This window comes from Barbus barbus (genome assembly GCF_936440315.1).
Source record: "Barbus barbus genome assembly, chromosome: 27".
Classification (NCBI taxonomy): Eukaryota; Metazoa; Chordata; class Actinopteri; order Cypriniformes; family Cyprinidae; genus Barbus; species Barbus barbus.
The window spans coordinates 6,346,805-6,374,102 of NC_136755.1; the positions used below are offsets into that span (position 1 = coordinate 6,346,805).

General features: G+C 35.3%; 1 protein-coding gene across 4 annotated transcripts in view; it reads left to right on the forward strand.

Annotated features, from left to right (window-relative positions):
* The window catches only part of LOC306846959 (septin-7-like), a 55,993-nt gene extending 32,517 nt beyond the window's left edge, over positions 1-23,476 (forward strand). For 2 of the 4 annotated variants that reach the window (XM_079380682.1, XM_079380683.1), the window contains exons 4-13: positions 4,410-4,510; positions 4,649-4,783; positions 7,274-7,391; positions 8,632-8,724; positions 11,383-11,479; positions 14,419-14,470; positions 16,080-16,205; positions 18,496-18,631; positions 18,735-18,880; positions 20,114-21,080. In XM_079380682.1, coding sequence (XP_079236808.1) covers positions 4,410-4,510; positions 4,649-4,783; positions 7,274-7,391; positions 8,632-8,724; positions 11,383-11,479; positions 14,419-14,470; positions 16,080-16,205; positions 18,496-18,631; positions 18,735-18,880; positions 20,114-20,150 — 1,041 coding nt within the window. In that variant the 3' untranslated portion in view covers positions 20,151-21,080. Of the gene's footprint in view, positions 1-4,409; positions 4,511-4,648; positions 4,784-7,273; positions 7,392-8,631; positions 8,725-11,382; positions 11,480-14,418; positions 14,471-16,079; positions 16,206-16,691; positions 16,713-18,495; positions 18,632-18,734; positions 18,881-20,113 lie in introns of all 4 variants that reach the window. The other 2 variants (XM_079380681.1, XM_079380680.1) reach the window with 2 other exon arrangements.
* The last annotated feature ends 3,822 nt before the right edge of the window (positions 23,477-27,298 follow it).

Consider the following 27,298-nt stretch of genomic DNA (forward strand, 5'->3'; position numbering starts at 1 on the left):
GTTACTATGCTTGAAGTAATAGCACATCTCGCCCCAACAGGCCACATGATTTGAAGTATCATTCATATATAGAGCCCCAGTGGTGCAGGATGGGTTGCACACTGATTTTCAATACTAAGAGATGGGTCATGATGGTCAACTATTTGACTAATTGTCCAGAAAAACAAACAAACTTTGACCATCTTTGAAAAGATGTTGCTGTGAGGGGGTAGGCACTTTATTGTTTTAGATTAAAAAAGCACAAGTTTAAAGACAATAAATATGTGCATTTTCATGGGTAAATTATTTATAACAAACACAGCATTATTTAAACTTGCTTGGCTAGTTGTTCAGGAGACTCACTGTCTAGTCGATTTTGAACATTTGTTTGACTAGTTAGCAGTTTGTTAGAATGCCATAAACATAAGTATGAGCATCAGTTATAGTGATTCTTGAACTCTTGAACTCTCAGCAAGGTGCTTGCGTTAGCGGTGATCTCAGAATGGGCAAAAATCATCTGATTAATCAGCCTGGCCAATATCAGTCTTTCAAGTCAAACTACTTATTCACATGCAACATGTCATGTCTTAAATGCCTTGTTGAACTTTTTAGATAAGTTGGGGGTAGATTAATTTCTTAAGATAAAGTCCAAGGAGTTCATAAAGAATGTTCCTAAGTGCCACTCTTTGAAAAATTCTTAAGTTCTCAGATATTTTTTCTTAAGAGGAAAATTATCTGATTGAGCAGCGGTTCTTGCTGAAGTCACATCATGCATAATCATGACTGATAATTGTTTACATGATCAATTATTCATTCATATCACTTCAGAGAACCTGTGCACATTCCTAGTACTAGTAATATGTATTATATTTGTATTGTATGTTGCTATTTAATACATAATTACAACAATTAATCCAAAATAGCCCAGTAAATTCATAAAACATCTTAACTTTGGAGATTCAAGCATGTTGGAGGTTATCCTATAGTATAGGGACCAATTCTCACTATTAACTAGTAACTTATTAGCATGCCTATTAATAACATATTGGCTGTTTATTAGAATTTATAAAGCACATATTCTGCATGACCATATTCTAAATCCCTAATCCTACCCAATACCTAAACTTAACAACTACCTTACTAAGTATTTAATGGTTTGTTAATAGCAAGAATTGGATGTTAAAATAAAGTGTGACCAAGTTTTGTCTTAAGGGATAGTTCACCTAAAAATGAAAATTCTGTCATCATTTACTCACCCTCAAATAGTTCCAAACCTGTATGAATTTCTTTGTTCTGCCGAACACAAAGGAAGATATTTTGAAGAAAGTTTGTAACCAGGCTGTTTTGGGGCACCATTGACTTCCATAGTGGGGAAAAATACTATGGAAGTCAATGGTGCCCCAGAACTGCTCTGTTTCCCACATTCTTCAGAATATCTTTCTTTGTGTTCAGCAGAACAAAGACACTCATACAGGTTTGGAACTACTTGTGGGTGAGTAAATGATGACAGAATTTTCATTTTTGGGTGAACTATCCCTTTAAGAAAAACAAGTATTTAGAACATTCTTAAGAATAATTTTTTCAGAAGAAAATGGCAGTCATAAAGATATTTATTCTGAGGTATGTTTGTTGATTCTGGCCCCAGGTCTCTGCACCTTTGCTAGTATTGAGCATTAAAGGTCAGAGGTCAACGGTATGATATATGTTGGTGAGGCCAGAGTCAGACATGGGTGGAATGCTCAGCAGAGAGGTGGAGTGAGAAGAATCAGAGATCACCTGCTCACCACAGACAGTAACGTGCAGGAAACCTCCACACGCCCCGCAGCAGGCATAGTCACGCTCGCCTGCAAAACAACTGTTTGCTTTCCACAGCCGACCACCTCCTGATGGAGCCATTTCTCCTGCATTCTTGGCCTCATTTCTGAATTTTTTTTCTTTTTTCTTTCCCTTGTTTCTGTGGAGTTGGTTATTTACAGAATGACAGATCTGCGGTGGCTGCACGTACACTTTAGCACATCATCTCGCTCATGTTTCCAAAACATCCCCACGGCCTCTCAGCTAGTGCTAATGGTTTTGAAAACAACACTTCCACTGAGAAGAAAGAAATGTAGCAGATTTACCAATGTGCTCTCAAGTTACCCGTTTTCTCCTTAGTAGGCTACTTTTATGATGCTTGAGGGGCAGAGAGCATATTTAGAAAGATAATATTCCCCCAGAAATGAATCTTACTTGATGTTTCATGATGTTTCAAACTCATATTGATTTCTTTCTTCAATTGAATGCAAAAAAATATATTTAAAAAAATGTTCACACTGCCCTTTTCCATTTAAATAAAAAAAAGTAAATCCATGCTTTGTGAGGATCAAATCAGCACATTTCACACTAGTAGAATGCGTTTGAATGTTTTCAATATAATGCAAGGCAATTGAGATAATTGAGCATTTACATGTAATAGAATTTTATATTTATTGGTAGACTGATGTAGGTTTTTTTGATAACCAGTGGCGATATCTTCGAGAACAGGATGACGATGTAAAGCTTGTATTCAGGATATCGCACTTAATTTTAAGATTGTAAAAAATGCGAGCGCTACAATTGTTGCAATTACATTAGTAATTATTTTAAATATTTTTTTTTCTAAAATAATTGAGGAAGGGGGGTGGTGGGTTAAATGGAAAAAGTTAACTTGATTTGAAAATATTATAAAATAAAAATGTATAATTAAGATAGCAAGTTCTTAATTTTGTGATCCTGTTATAGCATTTTCAAAAATAACGAAATGGTTAAAAACTATCAAAATAAAAGTCCCCCTTACAACACTTATCAGCCAAACAGAAAAATTGATATGCCGATTATTTAAAAAAAACTAAAACTAAATAATGGCCAATATATTGGTCAGCCACTGATTTGACATTTGGACCACATTTGGACATGCAATTTTGTAGTATGAAAGAGCTTGGCAAAAGCATAAAACAAAAAACAATCTGCAAAATACCTTCTTGAGTATTTTGTGGGAGATAGTCATCATGATAATCATCAATGAGTTTGGCACAACATAAAGGAGAATAAATTATGACATGTATTGTTGTTTGGACTCTTTCTTTATTGTGAAAAGTCTTAACATGCAGCATGCTGGCCCACAAATCACACAAGTCATCAGACTGAACTTGCACGCTCTCTAAAAACAGTCTCAGTTCAGGATGTGTGTAGCTCCTCCATCCCAGCTGTTTGGAATACGTCGCTGGCCAAGTTTCTTTTTGGGGGGGATGTGCTTCATGAAATGACTGTCCTGCGCTGGTCTCAGTGGTGTCCGTCTGAGCTGTGGAATGCTGAGGGCTGTTTAGGAGGAAATCATAAAATGCAGCCCTGAACAACCTGAACCCAGAAGCCACAGTCTCAGACCACAGCCGCTTTATGCTGCACATGGAAAGGTGTGGGCTTGAGCTTGTTATAGCTGAGGTTGCACACATGTGGGCTGAATCTATTGAGCACTGACTGCACTGACTGCTTCACAACATATTTAAAGGAAAAATATGATCCATCCATTTAATGCTCCTAGTAAAGCTCCACGTAATGTTATGATCCCAGTGTGGTCAGTCAAGAGGAAAACGGGAGTAACAATAGAAGAGTTTCTCAACATGACTACTTGAGGTATCATTCATGTCCATAGAGCTAGTTTCATGCCAAAGTTTAATAACTTTAGGTTAAATCAGCTGTTCCATATTAATGTAGGTAAAGTGTTCAGTGTCCTGGCTTATATTAGAACGAGAAAATCTTTGCTTTCCCTTTTGTGCTGCTCTTAAATGTGCACAGAAAACCTCTGAATGGTTTTGTGGCCTGCAGGCCATGATATTGACTTCATGATTGAATGGAAACCTGAGCGTATGTGCTTGTCACGAGTGTTGGCCCTCATGCTGTTTGCATATCTGCCCCATGGTTCTCTGAAAACAGCTAGGCCTAATTTATGTATATATTGGGTTTTCTGCATTCTTATTTTGTGTCACATTTCAGCCAGATACTGCTCTCAATTTAGGACTTTTGTATTAGCAGTCTTAATTGTTTTTTGTCAATTTTCAATACAAAATTTTAACAAGTGCACCTTATACCTAATACAAAACTTGTTAACCAATAAGAAAACTTGTCAGCCAATGTTAGCTTCCAGATCATGTGTTTAAAACTGGCATTCAAGAAAGGCATTTAGTAGAACATAATGTTGGTTTTTGAGTACATAGAGGCTACATACAATTACAGTGAAAATAAGTTTATTTTATTTTAAAATATTTTATTTTTCTATTTTTCATCCTTTACTTTATATCACTGTTATTTTATTTATTATTTATTTTTATTGACATTTTGTATTATTTAAATTTTGCACTGAATGAACTTGGAAATTGCCATTTTGTGATTTTAGTTTTATTTAATTTTTTCAGGTGGAGCAGTCCAAGGTACTGGTTAAAGAGGGTGGAGTTCAACTGCTGCTCACCATTGTGGACACGCCAGGGTTTGGAGATGCTGTGGATAACAGTAACTGGTAAGCGTGATTTCTTTATTTTCTGCATGTCATCTGGGAGCCTCCTCATATTGGTGTTTAATAAATGACGGATGGCTGGTTTGTTTATATTACATTTGCATGTTGTTGACTCTGATATGTTGGTTGTGTGTCTTGTAGCTGGCAGCCCGTCATCGATCACATCGACAGTAAGTTTGAGGATTACCTCAACGCAGAGTCACGCGTCAATCGACGCCAGATGCCCGACAGCCGAGTGCACTGCTGTCTGTACTTCATCGCCCCCTCTGGTCATGGGTAGGCACTCCTTTTCAAGCATTAAATGCACACAAACCCTCTTTATTTTTGGCTTGAATTTCTGCTGTGGAGGGGCTTTTAGAGGTGAGCTCTAAAGTGATGCCAAGTACATCAGGATTTATTGCAGTGTCGGCGTTGTCAATCTAAGTTGCTTTCAGACTTGTATTGTTGCATCTCATCTAAATCTCATACTAATCCAAATAAATCAAAGTTCTCTGGTGTGTGTGAATTGGTTAGGAACCCCCTTTCTTTCTTTTTCTCTCACACTGATTCTTTCTGTGGCTCAAAGTCATGCTCTGACTGTTTTTGTCTGCACAGTCAGGGAAAGGGAACAAGTCAGGGAACACTGAGAAGTTAGGAAAACAAGTATATTTAGTACAGTTTACTCATACTTGAGGAACAAACCCCTAACATTGTTGATATCTCAAACAATGAGACATGTTGGGAGAAGTGTGTTTTGTTTTGATTTTAGTTTGGTGTTTTTTGTTTAGGTGGTTTGGTTTGATGATTTGATGTGTTATGATTTGGTTTGGTTGATTTGTTTTGGTTTGGTTGATTTGTTTGGTGCTGTTTGGTTGATTTGCTTGGTGGTTTGTCTGGTAGTTTGTTTGGTGGTTTTTGAAAGTGATTTATGTTTTGTATTGTTTTGTGGGGGTTTTTTGGTTTGTTTTTGTTTAGGTGTTTTGTTTGGTTGCTTTTGGAAGTGTTTTGTGTTTTGTATTTTTTTTGTGTGTTTTGTTTGGGTGATTTGGTTTGGTGTGTTTTATGTTTTTGTTTGTTTTGGTTTGGTTTAGTTTTGAAAGAAGGGACAAGAATTTTTACGAGACTTGCAGTTGAACTCTTTTGCCATTACATAACCACATACAGTAGCTATGTGCTAAAACCACTGTAGTAATGCACTTAAAAACTACTCTGAACTAGGGATGGGCGATATGGGATTAAAAATATATCACTTTATTTCTGGTATTCATTGCGCTAACAATATCAATAACGATAATTCAGGGAATCCTGTTTCTTTAGAGAAAAGTATTATATTTCCTATTTTTTATCCAACATAGGGTGTTGTGAGCATTACTGAGTAGCCCACACACATAATGTAATGACTGTTTAATTCATACTAGAAGCCAGATGGCGTCCTTGCTCAGAAACTCCACATATGCATCACAGAAGTAATATTACTGATGATGCTCCATGAAATCCCTAATATGGACAAAGACAAAGGTATCCAGTTATTGTTGAATGTAGCACAACGGAGTTAGAGAAATTTTAACTGATGAAACTTGAAGACAATAAACATACGATTGCACAAAATATATGGTTTATCTGTGTTCTTCAAGCAATCTTGGGTATTTTTTATAAGGAATATATATTTATAATGCAATGCTAATCGACATCGCCTTTATCACTGTATATAATACTATCATTTTGTAATTTGAAACCACGTCTGGTCACAAAAAGAAGTTATTTAAAACACTCAACTATGTTATTAAGTTAATTTGGAGAAAAAGCATGTCAATAAATGATATCTTTGTTGGACAACAGGTTTGTAAACGGGCTCATACACATGAAAAACTGTATCGCACACATGCTACTGTAGTACATTTATTCAGACCGATTTTTTGTGCACTGTACAGCCCTGACCAAAACAGGTTTAGATTGTAGAAGGAACTCCTCCTCAATTTCACATCCGCCTTCTGCGATGTCTCTTTGCACTGTCGCACACAGTAATATCAACTAGACTTTATTATTATTATCGTGGGAAGACTAATTCTTATCGTGGGGAGAACTTTTACCGGAATATCACAAACCATAATATATCGCCCATCCCTATACTCTGAATACTCTATAAACCATATAGCAACTCCTTTACCATCACTCAAAACACATCAGCAACCCCATAGCAATGTCTTGGCAACCACTCAGAAACGCCCAGCATACTGACATGGCCCCAGCACAGTACGTTTTGCATGGGAAAGCGCCAGTTACATTTTCAGAAAATGTAAATGTCACACATTTATATTTACGTGTTTTTCAAAGTATGAGATGCCAAAAATCACTAATCCTTCCTTTGAATTCCTCCTCCCAGTTCCTCAGAATGTCAGTCTAATAAAATGTCACGGTACACTGTATATTTGAAACCTATAATGGAACCTTGATTTAGTTAATACACAATAACAAGCTTTTCACCTGTTGATTCGAATCCTGTGTGTGTGTGTGTGTACAATGGCTAAAGCTGTGAACATCACAATGGCCTTATTGGACAGGCACAAATGATTTTCCTGCCATTTATTTATTGCTCTTCTTGCAGCACATGTGGCTTTACTACAAGCCGAGCTACAAGTTTAGCCAAGCTGCCAAACAGAAATGTGGATGTGATCCCTCACTACTGCTCTACAGAGGAGACCTGTGCGCCTGCTTTTGGACTTACGCTCAGTGTTTAGTTTGAAACATTAAACCCTCACATTCTCTCTCTCTCTCTGTGTCTGTCAGACTGAAACCACTGGATATTGAGTTCATGAAACGGTTACATGAAAAAGTGAACATCATCCCGCTCATCGCCAAAGCAGACACACTGACTCCAGAAGAGTGCCAACAATTCAAGAAGCAGGTGAGCGTGATCGCATGCTAACACCAAACTCACAACCTGTAGATTTGAGGGTTTTCCCCCACTGAAGTCCACCTATAACAATGTTTCTTGCCAAAAAAAAACATAATGCAGGTTTTTTCTCCCTCTTTATGATCCTTGGCCATAATCTGGCTGTGAAAGGAGTTTAACGTTCTTGCCATGTGAGCGAATCCTAAATCATTTGTTAGTATAATTTAATCTAAATGCAGGCAGAGTAAATTATGCAGAGCAGGTTGCTAAATAATTTACATTTACATAATTCCAAACATTTTAAACCACTACAATTTATTTTACAAATGTAACAGAGCATATTACAAAAATGCTGGCAATTGCAAACAGAAACACAGGGATATTCCTCCAGTTTTCTGCCAAAACACAAAGGTTTATTAGCAACATCTAAGAATTCTGCAGCAAAGATTGTACAATATTATCTTACATCAATATTCAGTTTGACCAGCATTTATTTATTTAAATGTGTGTGTGTGTGTGTGTGTGTGTGTGTGTACAATATTGGTTAAAATAACATTTTAAATAGATTAAATTTCTGATTTTTTTTTTAGTACTACATTGAAAATTCTTGATTTTCTGATCTGGGATTGCCTTATCAAAGGATACATGCAGTGCTGGTTTAAATTAAAACGATATCTTTTAACACATCATAATTATTTTTAATAGCCTTTGTGTAAGCATTTGCACCTACTAGGTTTTGGAACAGAGCCCATGTGTACACATAGTACATTGCTTTATTTCATAAAGCCAAGAAAATCTTGTTTTCCATTATGTAATCCCCAAGGTAAACTTGCTCCTGTTTTATGTGCACGAACAAACATTCAGCCTCCATTCAGTTTGATATTCACTGCCCTCACTGTTGAACAGCCGTTCATAGAGACGCAGGAGTTATGTTGCATCTCAGCATCATGAAAGCATTCCCAGTGTTTCAAATGGTGCATGCGGGACAGTTTAACATCTGCAAATCAGCTGAAGCGACTGGTGTGTGTGTGTTGCAGTGTTAGGGTGTTGCGAACAGTGGATGCAGTGAGAACTCATCATAACACTAGAGATAAATCTGTCCTCACATGGTTTTTATGCTGACTCCTTAGAGAGTCAATGCAATCCCAAACCAGTGACACTGAGAGCCCACAGAGCCTGCTGGGAGATACTTGTCAGCACCAATTTAATGCTTTATTTTTCACTCTGTCCTTTTGTTTTCCTCTTTTCCCAGATAATGAGAGAGATCCAGGAACATAAGATCAGAATCTATGAGTTCCCGGAGACTGATGACGAGGAGGAGAGCAAGCTGGTGAAGAAGATTAAGGTTTGTTTGGTCATGATAGTTAATGAATGATTTTTTTGTTGTTGTTGATGTACTGACACTAGGGAATATTTTCAAGATTTACTAATTTGTGGTCATCTGAATGACTAGATGGCTTTAAGGACCCAGTAGATTTCAAATGAAATTGAAGGCGGAATGGGTGTGATTTCAAACTAAATCTGGCCAAAACAAAGGTGTTTTGGAGATTGTTTCAGTGGTTTAAATCAGCTCGCCAGCATGAACCATCCGGAAAACTTACCGCTAGCTGTTCAACCATCAAATTGCTATCGGTCCATGACGGTTATGTAATAGCTGGCTGTCCTCTGGGGCTCCAACTTCTTTGAAGTGGAAATCTGTTTTAGTCAATGTGTGTGACATGAGTAAAAACATAAATTTTGCCAAATTGTAGAGTCGTTGTTGTGTTATGGAAAATATAGTGTGCAGCACATATTAAATACTCATCTAAACATCTCCTGGGAGCAATGTCAGCGTCAGAGCATGAGACTGATTGTGAAAGTTTAGATGGATGGGATCAGTGCTGTTATTGTTTACTCAAACTATTAAAAAACATTTTTGTTAATTGAAATAAAGCTAAAATAAGTATAAACATAGAAGAAAAACTTTAAATGAAAATTTGAAATGTTGAACTGTTGAACTGTCAACTAGCTGAAATATGTTGAAGTTGATTTACTAAAATTACTAACTAAAAACTAAAACTAAAATGTAAAAAAATACATTATTGAAATGTAAAAAAAATATAGTAAAAATAATGTATTATTTATATTTTTATTATAGAAAAAATTATCTAAAAAAGATATATACTGTGTGAGTGTGTGTGTGTATATATATATACTGTATATATATTATTTTTTATTATTATAATTATAAATAATTAATTATAATTAGTATTATTAAATAAGTACTACTAAACACCGTAAGTCACAGCTGGTTACTTAGGATGCAGTGATAGACCAGTTCATTTTTTTAAGAAATACTGGGACTGGGCTTAATAATAAAGCACCACTGATAAAAAATTATAAAAAAAAATAATATTTTTTTTTTAGATATACTCACTAGTGAAGTTCACTAATCGACTGACCAATCCATATCACTCATCAACTGATTTTGTGGGAAGTGTCCGTGTTATTTTAGTATCATTGCTGTATTATTAGTTCTTGTTAATATTTTGAATTAATTTTATTCTTATATTTCCGTTTTCATTTCAGTTTAATGTTTTAATAATTTTGTCATAGTTTTTTTGCTTATATAGCTGAAAAATTTATAAACTGTAATATTTTATTTGATTTAATTTCATGTTTATTTTCTTTCAAATAATGATTTTTTTTTTAATGGTTTTAATTTTAGTTAATGATGATAACCCTACTCAGAGTGCACTAACTACTCAAATATTGGCTCCCTAATTAGACCCACCAGGGAAATGGGTCAGTCACACTCACTGAAAGAGTACATTATCATCACCCCCCCAACACACATACACATTGAGAGTCAATATATATCAGTCACCTGACATTCCCAGGCTCGCTCTCTCTCTCTCTCTCTCTCTCTCTCTCTCTCTCTCTCTCTCTCTCTCTCGCTCTCTCTCTCGCTCTCGCTCGCTCTCTCTCGCTCTCTCTCTCTGAACATGTCTGCATGTTGCATGTTTAGTAGGGCTGCTCGATTTTGACAAAAATCATAATCACAAAAAAAAAATATTTAACACTATTATTAGTGGGCCATATGACCAAAACTTTATATGAAAGATTTATTTAAAGCGATATATATATATATATATATCAAATCTAAATTTTCTGTAAATAAGGTTGCTATGAAATCTACATTTTAGAGATCAACGAAATGTCACAATTATAATAACCGCAGCAGAATACTACAGTGACTAATAGTAGTTAAAAAAGGGGCCTCTAAATTATTGAAAATAATTAAACTGCCAGTAATAAAAAAGCAAATGAATACAAAAGAATAAAAAAAGATACAAATGAAACAAACTGTGCTTTGTTTTTTTTTTATGCAAGTCTAAAGTATTCAGTTAACAGCCAACAACAGAAATTGAATAATCTAATGTAAAATAAAACAGCAAGAATTAAACTTCCTTTGTTTCTTACTAAATCTACAGGTGCTTCAGTCAAGAGCAGTGAGATATTTTGTCTTTGTCTTTTGTTGTTTGATTAATATTAAGCACACACAGTCGCAGCAGGAATATAGTCCGCTGCACAGATCCAATCTTTACGTTCATTTATTACATAACCGGCAAGGGTTTACGTGAATGCTCACTAAGAGCCGCATTTTTGCATGTATTTGACTTTACATGAGCGTGTTCTGTTCCGATTCTGAGCGCATACACGGTAATCCTCCCGAGGAACAGAGCAAGTTCTCTTTCACGCTTTTAAAAATATGATTAAATCTAATATACTTCAATAAATCAAGCACGGCCCATTTTGCAAAATCTCCTTACATGAGATTTTAATGATTTGCACGTGAAACTGGGCTTTTATGGAGAAGCGAAAGAGCACTGCTGGAAAGGGGGTGAAATGGGGCGCAAAAATCGGTTTCTCTCGATTTACTGTATTTTCATAATCGTTTTAGGCCAAAATCGAAATTCAATTAATTGCACAGCCCTAATGTCTAGTGATTTGTGTCCCTCAGGACCGTCTGCCGCTGGCTGTGGTGGGCAGTAACACCATCATCGAGGTCAATGGGCACCGTGTACGGGGCAGGCAGTATCCCTGGGGCGTGGCAGAAGGTAAAGGGTGAAAGATTACCTCCTCTTCATATATTTGTGTGTGTGTGAGTTTGTAGGGTAGGACGGACCCTGCGGCTGTTGATCTACTCTGGTTCACAGCAGTTCTGAGTCTTGACTGATCTGAATGTAGTTGTTAGGCTTCATTTGTGATATTTGCTATGGCTATTGTTGGCGTCGCACACCGTTTGTGCTTTGAACCGTAATGCACCTCTTATTGTGCCGTTTGAATGTGATCAAACACTCTTGTTTGTTTGTGACGCGTTCACCAGACGATGTCTAGCCTCCAATGAATCATTCAGGACGGACTCTGCAAGTGACTGTGATCGTCTGTTTTTCACTTCAGTCAGATTCTATAAGATCTTTTTCAGATCTATTTTAGATCTTTTATAAGACCAAACCATAGCCAGAGGACGGGATATCATGTATACAGTGCCCTCCAACAGTTTAGAAACACCCTAGGAAGAGAATATATAAATAATTTCTTGTCATAAGATCAACTTGCCATCAATGAAGACTAGTAATAATGATTTTCTCTTTGATCATAATGGCATTATATGTACATCTGGGAGGCTGAAGTGCCTGATGACGGCATTAAACTTCGCTCAGGTTTCTTTTTTCAGATTATTGGTCAGTATAGCTTTATAATTTGATTTATTATCATTTTATATATAACTTAATTCAGGGTTTCCCAAACTGGGCTTTGTTAGGGACCTATAGGGAGTTTCTGATTTGATAAAACAATGTAATATTGAAGCAAATCATTTTAAAATGAAAAACTATCAAAGCAAAAAAAGAAAATAATTACATATATTTTTAATATTTTTTTAATATATTTTTTGTTTAATGTTAGTTAATGGCCACATGACATACATGTACAAAGAGAGCTATTTAACATAAATTAGTTCGCTTTTATTTTATATTTTTAGTTGATTTCCATTTTATTGTCATATTTTGTAATTATTTTTTTTTTACATTTCTACTTTTTTTCAGTTTTATTTAGTTTAGTGAGTACTTCAGCTTCAGCTTGTTTCCGTTAAAAAGAAACTTTCGTCTAATTATTTTTCTATATATTTCTTTATTTTAATTAGCAAAAGTGTTTTTTAATAGTTGTAGTTAACAACAACACGGAGCTAGTTAATTATATAAAGGCCTCTTACAGAAATGAAAGAATAAACAAGTGACATCTTATAAATGAAAAGCATAATGAAATGATTGTCCTCAGTGTGTGTTTAAGGTCATGTGATAAACACCCGAGGGTGTGCAGTGGGTTGGGCGATAAGTGAAAGCCTGCAGATCTGCAAACAGGAAGTGTGTGTGTTTTGATGTTTGATCAAGAGCTTCTGTAGAACGGGTCACATGAACCGCCGTGAGCATACAGTATCAAATATGAGCACGGCTGGAGCCCTGAATGAAGCTTTGAAGATGGAGGTCCAGTGATATTTGACATTTGAAGCAGAAGATCAGGATACTGATTTGATTAGTCACATCTGCTCACTCACCGGAGCGGTTTGGCTGGAGCTGATGCCTGCGTCTACTTCCCCTTCTTTCTAGACCTTTGACCTCTGATAACAGCAGAGTCACTAAGCCAAATCCTCTGGAGCCGCACTGAGAGCAGGGTTATTGCGTCTAGAGAGCTCTAGACAGAAACATGAAGTGTGATCAGGAGGGCTGTGGGTTTGATTGCTGTATTTGGATCCAGTGGTTATCTGTGTTTTAAGAGGGTAGGTTTGAATGCCTGAGATGCTTTCAGCAGCATGTAAGCAGACAGATGGCATGTGGTTGGGAAGGAGGGAGAGGTCTGCTTCATTCATTCGATAAGTGACGCACATACAGCAGGAGACACAAGCCAGATCAGGTGCCACCTGCTGGTCAGTTTATACATTACAGTAGCAGAGTAATGATCAATGCCAGTTTGTTCCTATGGACCCTGAACTGCAGTGTCCGAACTCTAGTTATTAAAGCATCTTGCTTGGCTTACTTAGTTTTTTGTTTTGGTTTCAATACGTTTTTTAGTTTTGTTTTAACTTTTGTTTAAGTGGCTGTTTTTTTTTTTTTTTTTCGTTTTGTTTTAAACAAGCAGGTTATTTTTGTTTAGCTTAGTTTGATTTGTTTAGTTTTTTTGCAATTGATTTTGTTTTCAACAAGTAAGGTTAGGTTATTTTTCTTTAAATTTCTTGTTTAGCTTAGTTTGGGTTGTGTTTTGTTTTTTGATTGTGTTTTTGGTGCAATTTATTTTTGTTTTGTTTTCAAGTAGGTTTTTTTTTGTTTGTTTGGCTTAGTTTTTTGGGGGCGTAATTGATATTTGCTTTGTTATGCAGGTTACTTTTGTTTAGCTTAGTTTGGTTGTGTGTGTTTTTTTTCAAGAATTGTTATTTTTGTTTAGTTAAACTTGACTTGGTTTGGGGTTTTTTGTGTGTCAGTGTGTTTATTGATTGCAATAGATTTTTGTTTTGTTTTCAATGACTGCTACTTTTTGTTTAGTTTGGTTTAGTTTTGCATTAACTTGAGTGTGAATTCTTTTTTGTGCAAACTTTTGCTCCATATATTTGCATTAGACTTTGGTGTATATATGCTTTCAGTCCTCCATAATTCAGCTCCGGATTATCGGTATATAATCCCAATTGGATATTTGTATGTAATTATGAAGCTTACTTCTGTGAGTCACTATGCAAGGTGTGTACTGTGCTAACAATGAAGAAATGAGTATGACAAAACCCACTGTCTGATATCATAAAATTAAATGTGATTATATATGATTAATAGCATGCAAATTTGCATCCAGCCCAATAGTTACTAACTTGGAACAACTTCCCCCATAGTATCCTTTTTTAATTGTAGCCATCTTTAACTGCAGGATGGGAAGAGGTGGATATTGTAGTGTAATGTTGTTGCTGTTTCTTGATTCACTTTTAATACATTTGTTTTGTTGTTGTTTTCAGTGGAGAATGGGGAGCACTGTGACTTCACAATCCTTCGAAACATGCTCATCAGGTACATAACTGTGTTTCTACACCAGCACTAATACCTGATGATGGAGCTGAAATTCTCATAATTCCTCCAGACTGAACCCTGATCAGTCCGATGACCTTTCAAAAATATCCGTATTAGAGCCATGCATCTGTGGCCTACTGTAATAAACTATTGTTCGAAAGTAGGGATGTAACGGTATGAAAATTTCTAATCACGATTATAGTGACCAAAATTATCACGGTTATCAGTATTATCACGGTATTGTTAAAATATGCTGGAGATGTTCAAAAAGTACCGACACATAAATCACTTCACCAAGTTTTATACTTAAAAATCAACAAACAGCAAATAAAATGACTTTGTTTGCATAATCACTAAAGCAATAACATTACCAATGAGGTCTGGATTTTAAATGACAATTGACTGACAACAGTTTAATAGCATGTGCAAATAAATAATGTAAATGTTCAAATAAAGTTTCATATAAAGGTAGACCTCACATTTCAGCCTTTAAAGAAAAGGGTTAAGTTAAAATGATAATTGATTAATAAATGATTATATATATTTTATCTGCTCCATAAATAATTCTATATAGCTTATCTGAATTGTTTAAATGTGTAGAATCCACATAAGCTTGTTTTTCATCAACCGGTTAAAATTTACAGCAGGACATGCAAATTTGGTCCGTTTTTTGGCCAGAAAGAAACTGCACACAGGCTGAATGTAAATAAGTGTCTGTAAATCCACTCTCTGACAGCAGGTGGCGCTTTATATGGAAAAGCTGAATTACAGCTGATTTCCGTGAACTCCGCGAACAAAGCAGTATTATGTTTAAGAACACTTCCTTTAGGTATTACATGGAGCGAAGATGAAAACAAAATGCCATCAAATCGTTTCTGAAGACAGTCAGATCCTTCAGAGGTACATTCATATAATTAATTCAGTGATATATTCATGTGTATAATTCCCTCAGCACTCTTTTAAAACCTCCCAGCTTTTCCGTCCTGTTTTCACCCAAAATGAAACTCTGCTGCCGTGCGCTCGTGAGACTGTTACACTCTGCTTTATGCTGGACAGTATTTATTTATCGCGAGTTGTTCAAATCGTGGTAATCGAATACGGTTTTAATGATAATTAAAATATGAAACGGTAATACTAACCGTGGGGAATTTTATCATGATTTATCGTCAAACCGGTAATCGTTACATCCCTATTCGAAAGTTTGGGGTCTATATGTTTGAAATAATCTCTTATGCTCACCAAGGCAGCATTTGTTTGATCAGAAATATATTAATATTGTGAAATATTATTACAATTTAAAGTAACTGTTTCCTATTTTTAAAATGTCATTTATTCCTGTGATGCAAAGCTGAATTTTCAGCATAATTACACCAGTCTTCAGTGTCACGTGATTCTTCAGAAATCATACTAATTTTGCTGATTTACTGCTCCAGAAACATTTATTACTATTAATGCTGAAAATAGTTGTGCGGCTTCGTATTTTTGTGGAAGCGTTGATAAATAGAAAGCATTTATGTGAAATCTTTTGTAGCATTTTAAACGTCTTTAATATCTGAGATGGACATACTGTGATATTAAGCTGTCATTTATTTGTTCTCTTCAATCACAGAACTCACATGCAGGACCTGAAGGACGTGACCAACAACGTCCATTATGAGAACTATCGCAGCAGGAAACTGGCCGCTGTCACTTACAACGGCGTCGACAACAACAAGAGCAAAGGCCAACTCACAAAGTGAGTGGTTTTCACCAGTACAAGCTCGAGAGCCTATTTTAAGCCTTACTTCAAGTGTACACAAACATGGCCGATACAGTTTACTGATGTCAGTTTACTGTACATGAAGCAGAAATCTGTGGTTATAATATGCCGATAAAGGATCAGTATGTAAAGCCACCTAAACCTGGAGCCCGGAGCTAGACTGACGCATGCTAATAATGCTAAAGTCAGTGCAGTGATACTGAGCTGATCAACATCCAGGCTTTCTAACAGCCACAGCGGTTCATCCTCAGCACACACCTGTCACTAACCCTACAGTCCAAACGCTCGCTAACAGCCACTCACTTCCACCATCACGCGTGTACGGCTCCGTCTGAAGAGCCCCCATCTTAACCAAAGCATAAGAGTGGCTAAAAAGTACATGATTCAGCTGCTAACATTTGTTTTTTTTCTAACACATGATGCAGTGTGAGCATGCTAAGTGTGTGTTTTTTTTTATTTTAGATCTGACACAGTTGAAGGCATGTAAGTGTCGTGCTCAAGTTCACATTTGTCTCGTCCTCTCTCCTCTGCTCTCTGTTTTTCCCTCTTTCTCCTCGTCTGTTCACGTTTTGGAGTCGGGCGTCCTGCTCAGTGTGTGTAACTGCAGATCCAGCTTTGCATAGGATCATTGTCAAACTGCGGTTCTGTAGCATATTACCTTTATTTAGTCAGTTTAAAGACGTTTGTCTTGCTTTCTGTTAGCTGGAAGACTCTTAAGAAGTTTCTTAAGAGGTTAGGCAACTCAGGACGTGTTCATGGTAAACTATTTTGGATGCTGGCTGACAGGAGAAAAAGCTTGTACATACCAAATTTGTGGCACAGCTAAGTTTTTAAATAAAACTGTCCTTATATGAACACTTTCACACAGAATCTTTGAACTTCAGCCAACAAATGTGTATTATTTTTCAACGTGTAGATAATTTTTGCTTTAATTTGTTTGGTTTGATTTTTGTTTTGATTTTTAGAGTTGGGTTTGTTTTCTTGTTTTGTGGAGAGCAGGTTATTTGAGTTTTTTTTGGTCTGTTTTTATTTTTTAGTTTCTTTGTTTTTGATGTTTTGTTAGGTTAGTAGGTCATTTTTGTTAGTTTGGTTTGTGTTTTGTTTTGTTGGTTTGTTTTGGTTTTGTTGTTTTTATTCGTTTTTGCTTTAGTTGAACCTGAAACCTGAACATTGAACGCATTTACAAGGCAGGAAGAAACCCAACTGCTGCCATGAAAGTTTAAATATCTTATTTTAATGCAACGGAATCAACTGAATATAATTAATTTATCTAGACTCAGAAAGAGCTAAAATAGAATATTTTAAAATCTTTATATATTCTAAAGCTTGTATTTATATTCTTTTAAATTAAAAGTTGAATATTTATTGTAAAAATGTAATTGCTTTAATGAGTTAAGGATATAATAAATGCAATTCATATAAATGTAATGAAAATTTGCAGCAAAAGCTGGCCAGTTTTGGCAGTGAACACTTCTAAAAACCGATCCATCTTCTTAAACTCAAAAGTTTGCTCAAACTAAACTATGTGTCCACTGAAACTGGTTTCATAAAATGCAACACAGTTGATCTGTTTTGTTTGTTGGTTTATTTTCTACTTGATGTCATTGAGTAGGACATCTTTGTTTTCATTTTTGCTTAGTTTTATTTTGTTTGATTTGGCATTTGATTTATTTAGTTTTTTTCATTTGATTTATTTTTTGTTTATCTGTCTTTTTGCATTAAACCATATAAAAACATGAATTTTCCCTTTCATCCATGTGTTACTTTTTTTATTTTTTTTATCCTAGAGTAATGGTAATGTGCTTCAGACTCAGTGTGAATAATTTTTTTGCTCTATACTGCTCCCTAAACGTTTGCTCCAGACTGTATATTCTCATAAGACTTGTTATGTACAGGCTTTCAGTCCTCCATAATCCACCTGCAGATTATCTGTTTATAATCTTGACTACTTATTTGTGTGTGATTTAGCAGCATATGTAATTGTCTGGTTAATTTGCTGTGACTGTTTGATAAGTGACGTTGGCTTTGTGTTATGCGAGCGGTGTTGATCTTGCGACTGCACACTAACACAGCTGCGGTATAGTTTACTAACTCAACCTCACCGCACTGGGTCCTCAAATCTTCCCATCAGGGTCCTCTCTCCCCTACTGCTCCTGCATCACAGATCTCTAAAGCTCAATCAGGCTCTTTGAGTAAACCGTCTAATGAATGTGTGTTGTGCATCTCCCCGGGCGATGCTTTTGCTCGTGTGTGTGGATGTGAACAGGAGCCCTCTGGCACAGATGGAGGAGGAGAGGAGAGAACATGTGACGAAGATGAAGAAGATGGAGATGGAGATGGAGCAGGTGTTTGAGATGAAGGTCAAGGAGAAGATCCAGAAACTCAGAGACTCTGAGACAGAGGTACCACCAACAATTAACTGAAGACAGTTTCTGCTGTGTATTCTTCATAAATGATTGTTATGGAGTCTGAGTTCACTCTGCTGGTGTGGTTTCGTCTGTTCAGCTGCAGCGGCGTCATGAACAGATGAAGAAGAACCTGGAAGCCCAGCATAAGGAGCTGGAGGAGAAGAGACGTCAGTTCGAGGAGGAGAAGGTCAGCTGGGAGGCCCAACAACGCATACTGGAGCAGCAGAAACTGGACGCTTCCAGGTACACAAACGTTAACAAAGACACACCAGAGCTCTGCTGATAAACCTAGTGAGCTGTGTAAGGCAGAACTGCATCCTTTATGAATAAGGAAATACTAGAATGCATTGCATCAAGCTTAGTTAGTAGTAAGTAACTAAAAGACACAACTTTTTGCATCTTTTGCAATACCCCCCTTTCCATTAAACATAAATTATTGGACTGTCCTGATTTTAATGCAAGTAGAAAACTGTTTTATGAAGTACACTCACTCGGGGACTTAAGTAAGATTGTACCAGATTTTTTTATTGCATGTTAATGTTACAAATCTTGTATAATTTTTGGTTTTATTTTGTGTTTGTAACTCTTCCAACTTAATTGTTACAGTTTAAAATATATATTTTCTGATTTATTTTATTATCAAAAGTAATTTATTCCTGTGATTTAAATCTGTATTTTCAGCATCATTACTCCAGACTTCAGTGTCACATGATCTTCAGAAATCATTCTGATATGCTGACTTACTGCTTTATTATTATTGGTGCCCAATTATTAATAATTATTATAATTTTCAATAGTTTTGGCTGCTTAATGCTTTTTCAGGATTCTTTGAATAAAACGTTTATAAGAACAACATTCATCTGGAATAGAAATCTTTTGTAACACTATAAAAGTCTTTTACTGTCACTTTCGGTCAGTTTAACGTGTGTTTGCTGAATAAAAGTATTATTATTATTATTTTTTGAGTAGTAGCGTTTGACAGTTTCCACAAAAATATTAAACAGATAAATAATTATAGATAATAATTAACTAAATAAAATACACATTCGATTTTTTACAATAAATTAATACTTTAATTGAACTAAAATACTAAACAGCACAACTGCATTTAACTTGATAATAATAATAAATGTTTCTTGAGCATCAAATCAGTATATTATTATGATTTCTGAAGGATCATGTGACACTGAAGACTGGAGGAATGATGCTGAAAATACAGCTTTAATCACAGGAATGAATTATATCTCAACATGTATTCAAATAGAAAGCAGTTATTTTAAATTGTACTATTTTTAATAATATTAAAAAACACTATAATATTGACTATAATAAGGCACTTTTATTTCAAACGTTTGACCAGTAGTGTAACTTAAAAGATTGTATAATCATCTACAATCATTTTTCAGTATGTTATAAAGAGTGCCTGTCAATGTTTATTTCCTCTAATTTCCATTTTTCTTATTTTCAATCCTAAAGGACCTTGGAAAAGAACAAAAAGAAGAAGATCTTTTAAACCACTTGGACCATCACCACGTCCTTGTTGCCAGTTATACCAGCCGGGACCCTCAGTCAGTCTGTCGACCAAAACCATCAATTTATATAAAGCCCTATGTGTTTTTTGTTTGTTTTTTATTTGATTAGTTTTTTTGATGGGTCTCTGTGCGCCCCACTGACCTGGAAACACTTAACTCTGTCTCTTTTTCCACATCTAAAGCATCAGTTCATTTACCAGACCTCACAGAAACCGAGAGCGCTCTGGAGCTCCTAATCTAAAACAAATAACACCTACAAGCTTCTCAGAGATATGCAATATTGTTAGGATTTTGAATTTGTAAAGCGTCAAATTCCCCTCCTGCACCGTGTGTTTGTTTAGTGTTTTTAGATCCGAGGTCACTTCCTCCTCCTCTCAATAAAGGCTGAATCTTACCTCAGGCATTTCTGGCCTTTAAACAAAGACCTTTTGTGGCTTCTTCTTTTCCCCTTACGGAAATGTTAAGCTCTTCCAATATTTGTGTAATTTAAATTATTTAGCCATGGACCTTAGCCATTCATGATGAATGTGTTTTTCAATTACTATTATTTTGTCAGTTTGTTTCTCATATAAAGTTCCAGTTCACTGTTTTAAGTGCTTGCGCATCCTTTATGAATGTCACATGATTTGTCCATGGATCGACATTATGCAACAGAGGATTCATGTCACGTTGATGCTCTTCTTCATGTAAACTGATTCAGGAACAGTGAGCTGGCGTTCTTGGCCAGTTGATGTGTGTTTTTCTCTCTATAGCCACGAGTTCCCATCAGAGCTGGCCTCCACGATACCTTGCTTAGCTCTCAGTCATGTACTTCTGCAAATTTTTTATAATTGTGTTTCTCTTTGTTTTGCTTTTTCATTTTTATTGTACAAAGTCACATAATAAACTTGTGATGAAGCCATTTGAATAGCATGAGTGGTCTTGTTTGCTGTTTGTCATTAATGGAAAGTCAATCAAGATGAAAGATGTGATGACAGCGGTATGTAGTTGTAATACAATGCTGGGTTATTGATGTTTATTGTATGTGCGTTACATTTCATATGGAGGAGTTGGAGGTATTGTGGTAATTGACAACATGCCACAGATGCTGCACTGAGCTCAGTGAATGCAGCTTTATAAAGGCCGGGACATGACGTGTCTCGTTCAGGAACAGGTTTGGCAGGAAGGGGGCAGCAAATACTGCATGAATGAATAAATATCATTTAAATATTAGACTTTTGGAGAAATGTCCTTAACCAACTCAATTTCAAATATTTGTGTATATACAGACTACTTTCAAAGTTTGTTAGGTTTTGTTTAATTTTCAGCAACCACTATACTAAAAATATTTTTAAACAAGTTCTCAAAGTGTTTTTGTTTTCAGTAACCACACATCTAAAACTTATTTTTAGACAAACATATAAAATAAAAAGATTGTATACAACGTGTTTTGGCTACTACAGCACCAATCTAAACATACGTTTATACAAATTCTCCTGAAGAGTTTTTGTTTTGTGTTCTTGTTTGGTGATTGCTAAAACATGCACTCACCAAAAAACACTTCAAAGGAGAATGCTGAAAACAAAACAAAAAAAAGATCTAAATCTAAAAAAGAAACATTTGTGTTGTGTTTTCAACAACCACAATAAATTTATTTATTTTTACAAATTCTCCAATTAAGTGCGTTTTTCTTGTCTTTACCATCTAAACCTTTTATACAAATATATTTTAATCAAATTTGTTTTGTTTTTTTATTTTCGGAAACGACCAATCTAAAAATACATATTTTTATACAAATTCTCCCTTGAAGCGTTTTTGTTTTGTATGTTTATTTAGTGATGGATGAAAACAAAACATATTAAGCAAATTGTCTTTTGAAGTTAGTTTTCAGTTTTGTTTGTTATAGTAGGTTTAGTGTCTAGAAAAGTAGATTTGGCTTTATGTTTTCCAAGTTCTTGGCATTTCACTGTTTTCTCTTTCTGAATAATTGATATTGGCCTAGAGATACTTTCAGGTTCAATACAAGTTAAGCTCCAGCATCTATGAAATACTGTCACAATAAATAATGCTGTTCTTCAGTTAATGTTAAAAATGCATGTATATAATACCAATGGAAGGATGGGGTAGGATGAATCACTGGAATAAATGTTAAAATACACTATTACATTTTTTGTATAAACCTGAGGGATGAGTCTGAATTTCTGTGGTAATCAGCATGTGTCTAGAGTTTAACTTGTATTGAACTGGAATGTATACTAGTTCTTTCATCCAGAAATGGTGTAATTTCAGTCATGGGATTTCAGTGAGATGAGCTGCACCAATGCATATGTGTTTGGTCTTTCTATCACGTAACCTCTATCCCCATTTTAAGTGTAACTCCCAAACAAATGGAGACTTTGAACTAATGGAGTGTAATCAGCGGGAGGACTCGCTCTTCAGGTGATGCGACTGATCTGAATCCTGTGGTTGGCCCACTGTTATCCCTGATCATCAAGACACGTGTGGTTTCAGCCAGTCAGAGCTGACTCTCATTTTAACATCATGGGAAGCTGGAATATGTGCTCTCTGAAGACATGGTAAAGATTTCTGAGAAAAGTCAGTGTGCCGAAGGTTCACAAATGGATACTGACACAGTAAATACAGAAAAAGACCCTTTCAAAAGACCAGCTATGCAAACAAGATATAGATTTAACCAGCTATGGTTACGTCATAATGTAGAACTGGGTCCAGTCAGGGTCAAATTTGGTAATATTGCTGGTTTGATTTGGTTTTTGTTTGTTTATATATGATTGGTTTTGTTTTACTGTGTGCTTTTTGTTTAGGTGTTTTGTAGGGATTCTTTTTGTTTTGTTTTTTATATTGTGTGCTTTTTGTTTATATGATTTGTTTTATTGAGTGCTTTTTGTTTTATTTTCGTTGTGTGTTTTTTTTGTTTAGGTGTTTTGTTATGTTTTGTAGTTTGTTTGTTTTTTGTATAATTAGTTTTGTGGGCTTTTTGTTTTGTTTAGGTATTTTTGTGTGCTTTTCATTCAGGTGTTGTTTTGCTTTTTGTTGTGTTTTGTAGTTTTTGTTTGTTAACATGATTTGTTTTGTGTGCTTTTTTGAAGTTTTTGTTTGTATAGGTGTTTTGTTGTGGTTTCGTAGTTTTGTTCGCTTTTTTGTATTGTGTGCTGTGTTAGTTTTAGTGTTTGTTTGTTGTTGTTTTTTGGTCTTGGTGGTGTTTTGTTGTTGTGTGTTCTGTTGCTTTGTGTGTTTGTGTTTTGTATCAAATCCTTGAGCCCCAGGACAGTAATTTGTAATTCATATACATAGGATTTGAATAAGATGGGAAAACTGTGAGGAAGGGATCATTCAGTGTGCCTTGAAATAAATCAAACACCTGGGGAGTTACCTCTTTTTCAAAAACCTGTTTTGTGCCAACCCTGCTCAAAAAGTTTAGAGGTTGCACAAGAATTTTTGCATGTTCTCAAAAATAAATAAATGATGAAAGCATATTTTATTTTATTGTAAGATTTTAATTAACAAACTATTTAAATTTAATGAGGATGAATGGGGATATGTAAACACAATGAAGATGAAAGGGGTATTTCTGGGCCATTTTTTTCATTTCCTTTTCTGTGTGTGTATATATATATATATATATATATATATATATAACAGTTTCAACAAACAACTAGAAAATCAAATGGCCAGAAGGTAAACAGAGTTAAGTAAAAATGTGTTTCTGTAGCCATAGGTTAAAGGGTTTGAATGCATGAACTGATAAAATGCACCCCTTGAATGCAATGTAAGTTATAGTGGATTCAGTCATGGAGACAAATATCACTGTGTCCTGAGAATAACCCACCGTAAATAGCATTTTAATCGGCTACACCGATGCAAACAATATAATTTAGTGACCCCTGTTTGCCTCTTGCACACAGAGCATGTGGTCATGCACTCTATAAAGTTGAGCTTAATGTCTGATTAGGGCTGTGTCTGTGTTGGCTGGAGGCTGTACTGTGTGAGAGGTTGTTAATGGGGTCCCTCAGCGCTCGGGCCAATCAGAGGACGCTCTTATGTAAACAACACAATGCTCTTGATTTGATGCCAGAGCTGGACACGTCCTGCCAAACACAAGGCCGTACCGTGACATCTGATTGAGCAGGACAGACAATGTGGCCTGGCCAATCCTAATGTCCTGCTAATAATGACCTCATTCCCATCAGTCTCGGGGCGACATGACTGTAGATTCATTAACCAATCAATCTGATGCACTTATGCATGACTGTAGTATGTTACTATAGCATGAAGTCAGTATTTGCATATTAACTCCGTCCTATATAATATGATGCACACTGATGTTCAGAACTCTGGATAAAAAAGCATGAGTGAGGTTGTTTTTGTGTCTGTCTGAATTAGGTTGCACCCCCTGTAGTCTCTCGCTATGGATACAGCCCTTTTGTTAGCAAGAAATATAATTACATCACCCGGTTACATTCATTCCACTTGTTCCTGAACCCACTGAACTCAAATTATTGTGTGTGATCTCGGGCTTTACTGAGAGTTTTCTTCTTTTAGCTGTGCAACCCTCAAGTACAAGTCTACAGCAAGGATTTAGTTGGCAAACATTTGCTGTCGACACAGAGCCAATGCAGTTGATCAAAGTCTAGGACAGGGGTTCACAAACTTTATTATTGTATAATTTTATAATGTAATTATAAAAATGAAGACAAATACATTACTGTTGTACAATAATTTCAGTTGTACTGTACAAATGAAAAAATATTTATTTATAATAGTGTTAATTAGTTTTAATTTTTTTACAAGTTACTTATATTTATGTCTTAAATTATTTACTTTAAAACATTTAAAACTTACGTTGCCAAATGCATGTTAAACTCACAGCACATGCAAAGATGGAATCGACTGCATTTACTGTTAAACCAGGTAGCAGCCGTCATATCATTAACTAAAAATAAGATAAAATACAAATAATAAAATTATATAAAATAACAATAAGTAAATAAAATAAAAATTATATAAAATAAAATAATACATAAATAAAATCATGTAAAATAGTATAAAATAATACATAAATAAATACTTATTTTATTTCAGCTGGTTGCCAATGCAAGCTGAAGTACTTAACTAAATAAACTAAAATGAAAAATTTAAACTTAATTTAAAATAAAAATCATATGGATATAAACAAAAAAAAAAGCGAATGTGGAAAAAAATAAAATGCACAAAAACACAACAAAATTACTAAAACTTTAAATTAAAATGAAAACTAAATATTTAAAAAAATTAAATTCAAATGTGAATTGGGAAGAACTTTTGATTCATTGTGGTGCGAACACAGCCTTCAGTCGTGTATTGGGGATTTTTCGGTTACTCTTTTTGCAGATTACACACTTACACGAGTAAGTGATGACTAGAGATGTAACGGTATGAATAATTAATAATAAAAATATATATATATATTTCATCAGCCGGTCAAAATTTACAGCAGGGCATGCAAATTCAGTCCATTTTTTGGCCAGACAGAAACTGCACTGAATGTAAATGTAAGTCTCTGTAAATCCACTCTCTGACAGCAGGTGGTGCTTCTGGACAATCTGAATTACAGCTGTTTCCCGTAACATCCGTGGACGAAGCAGCATTGCGACTAAGAACACTACATTTTAGGAAGGCTATACATGGAGCGTAGATGAAAACAAAATGCCCTTGAGTCTTTTCTGAAGACAGTCAGACCCTTCAGAGATAGCTTCATATAATTAATGAATTCATATATTAATTTGTATAATTCCCTTAGCACCCCTTTAAAATCTCTCCGCCCTGTTTTCTCACTAAACGAAACTACTCTGCTGCTGTGCGCAAATGAGACGGTAATCACACAAATCACGGTAATCGAATATAGTTTTAATGATTATTAAAATAAGAAAAGGTAATACTAACTGTGTGGAAGTTTCTCATAATTTATCATCAAACCAGTAATCGTTCCATCCCTAGTGGTGACAAGTTATATGTTTTAATAAGCGAGTCATTGAATGAGTCACTAAACCTATTTGGCCAAAAACACTGATTTATCCAGGTTTCATTTACCGTTTGCTTACTGTTTTATGAATACTGTTAATTCTGACATTTGAATGTTTTCACAAACTGTTTTTGCATATATGCATATCCATATGTGACCCTGGAGCACAAAACCAGTCTTAAGTCGCTGGGGTATATTTGTAGCAATAGCCAAAAATACATTGTGTGGGTCAAAATTTAAGATTTTTCTTTTATGCCAAAAATCATTAGGACCTTAAGTAAAGATCATGTTCCATGAAGATATTTAGTAAACTTCTTACCATAAATATATAAAAACTTAATTTTTGATTAGTAATATGCATTGCTAAGAACTTCATTTGAACAACTTTAAAGGTGATTTTCTCAATATTTCGATTTTTTGCAACCTCAGATTACAGATTTTCAAATAGTTATATCTCAGCCAAATATTGTCCTATCATAACAAACCATACATCAATGGAAAGCTTATTTATTCAGCTTTCAGATGATGTATACATCTCAATTTCAAAAAATTGACACTTAACAGTGGTTTTGTGGTCCAGGGTCACATATTTAGATTCAAGCGTTGGTCAGAGATGCGTGGAAGCTGAATTACTGCTTCATTCAAAACTACTGTATCTTCACTGATGGAGCAAAAACAGGCACAGGTGTTTTTACTCAACATTAACTTCTTGTTTATTGAGCTGAGATATTGATTAAAGTGTGTAGCTTTAATAATGGCAGGTTATATGTGTGATGCATGGGCATATGGGACTTGTTAGGCCTCTTATAATCTTCTCAGTAGTTGTCAGGAATTGGTGCTGGATCACTGCCAAATTACTAGTCAACATAGACAATATGTGACCTGAACAAACCACAAGCACACCTTGTTCCAGAAAACGTTTAGCTGGGAACATTTAAACACAACAGGCAACTTGTCTGCATGCAAAATAATTTATATCAGTTATTTTATAGCATTATAGTCATAAATGCTTAAGATATTGTGAGGTTGGACTAAATGTCCCTGATAAAAAACTATTTTGAATCTTGAGGAAGATGTTATCTTCTGTTAGCTGCAATCACAATCAAGAATCATCTGGCATTCAGATCAAAT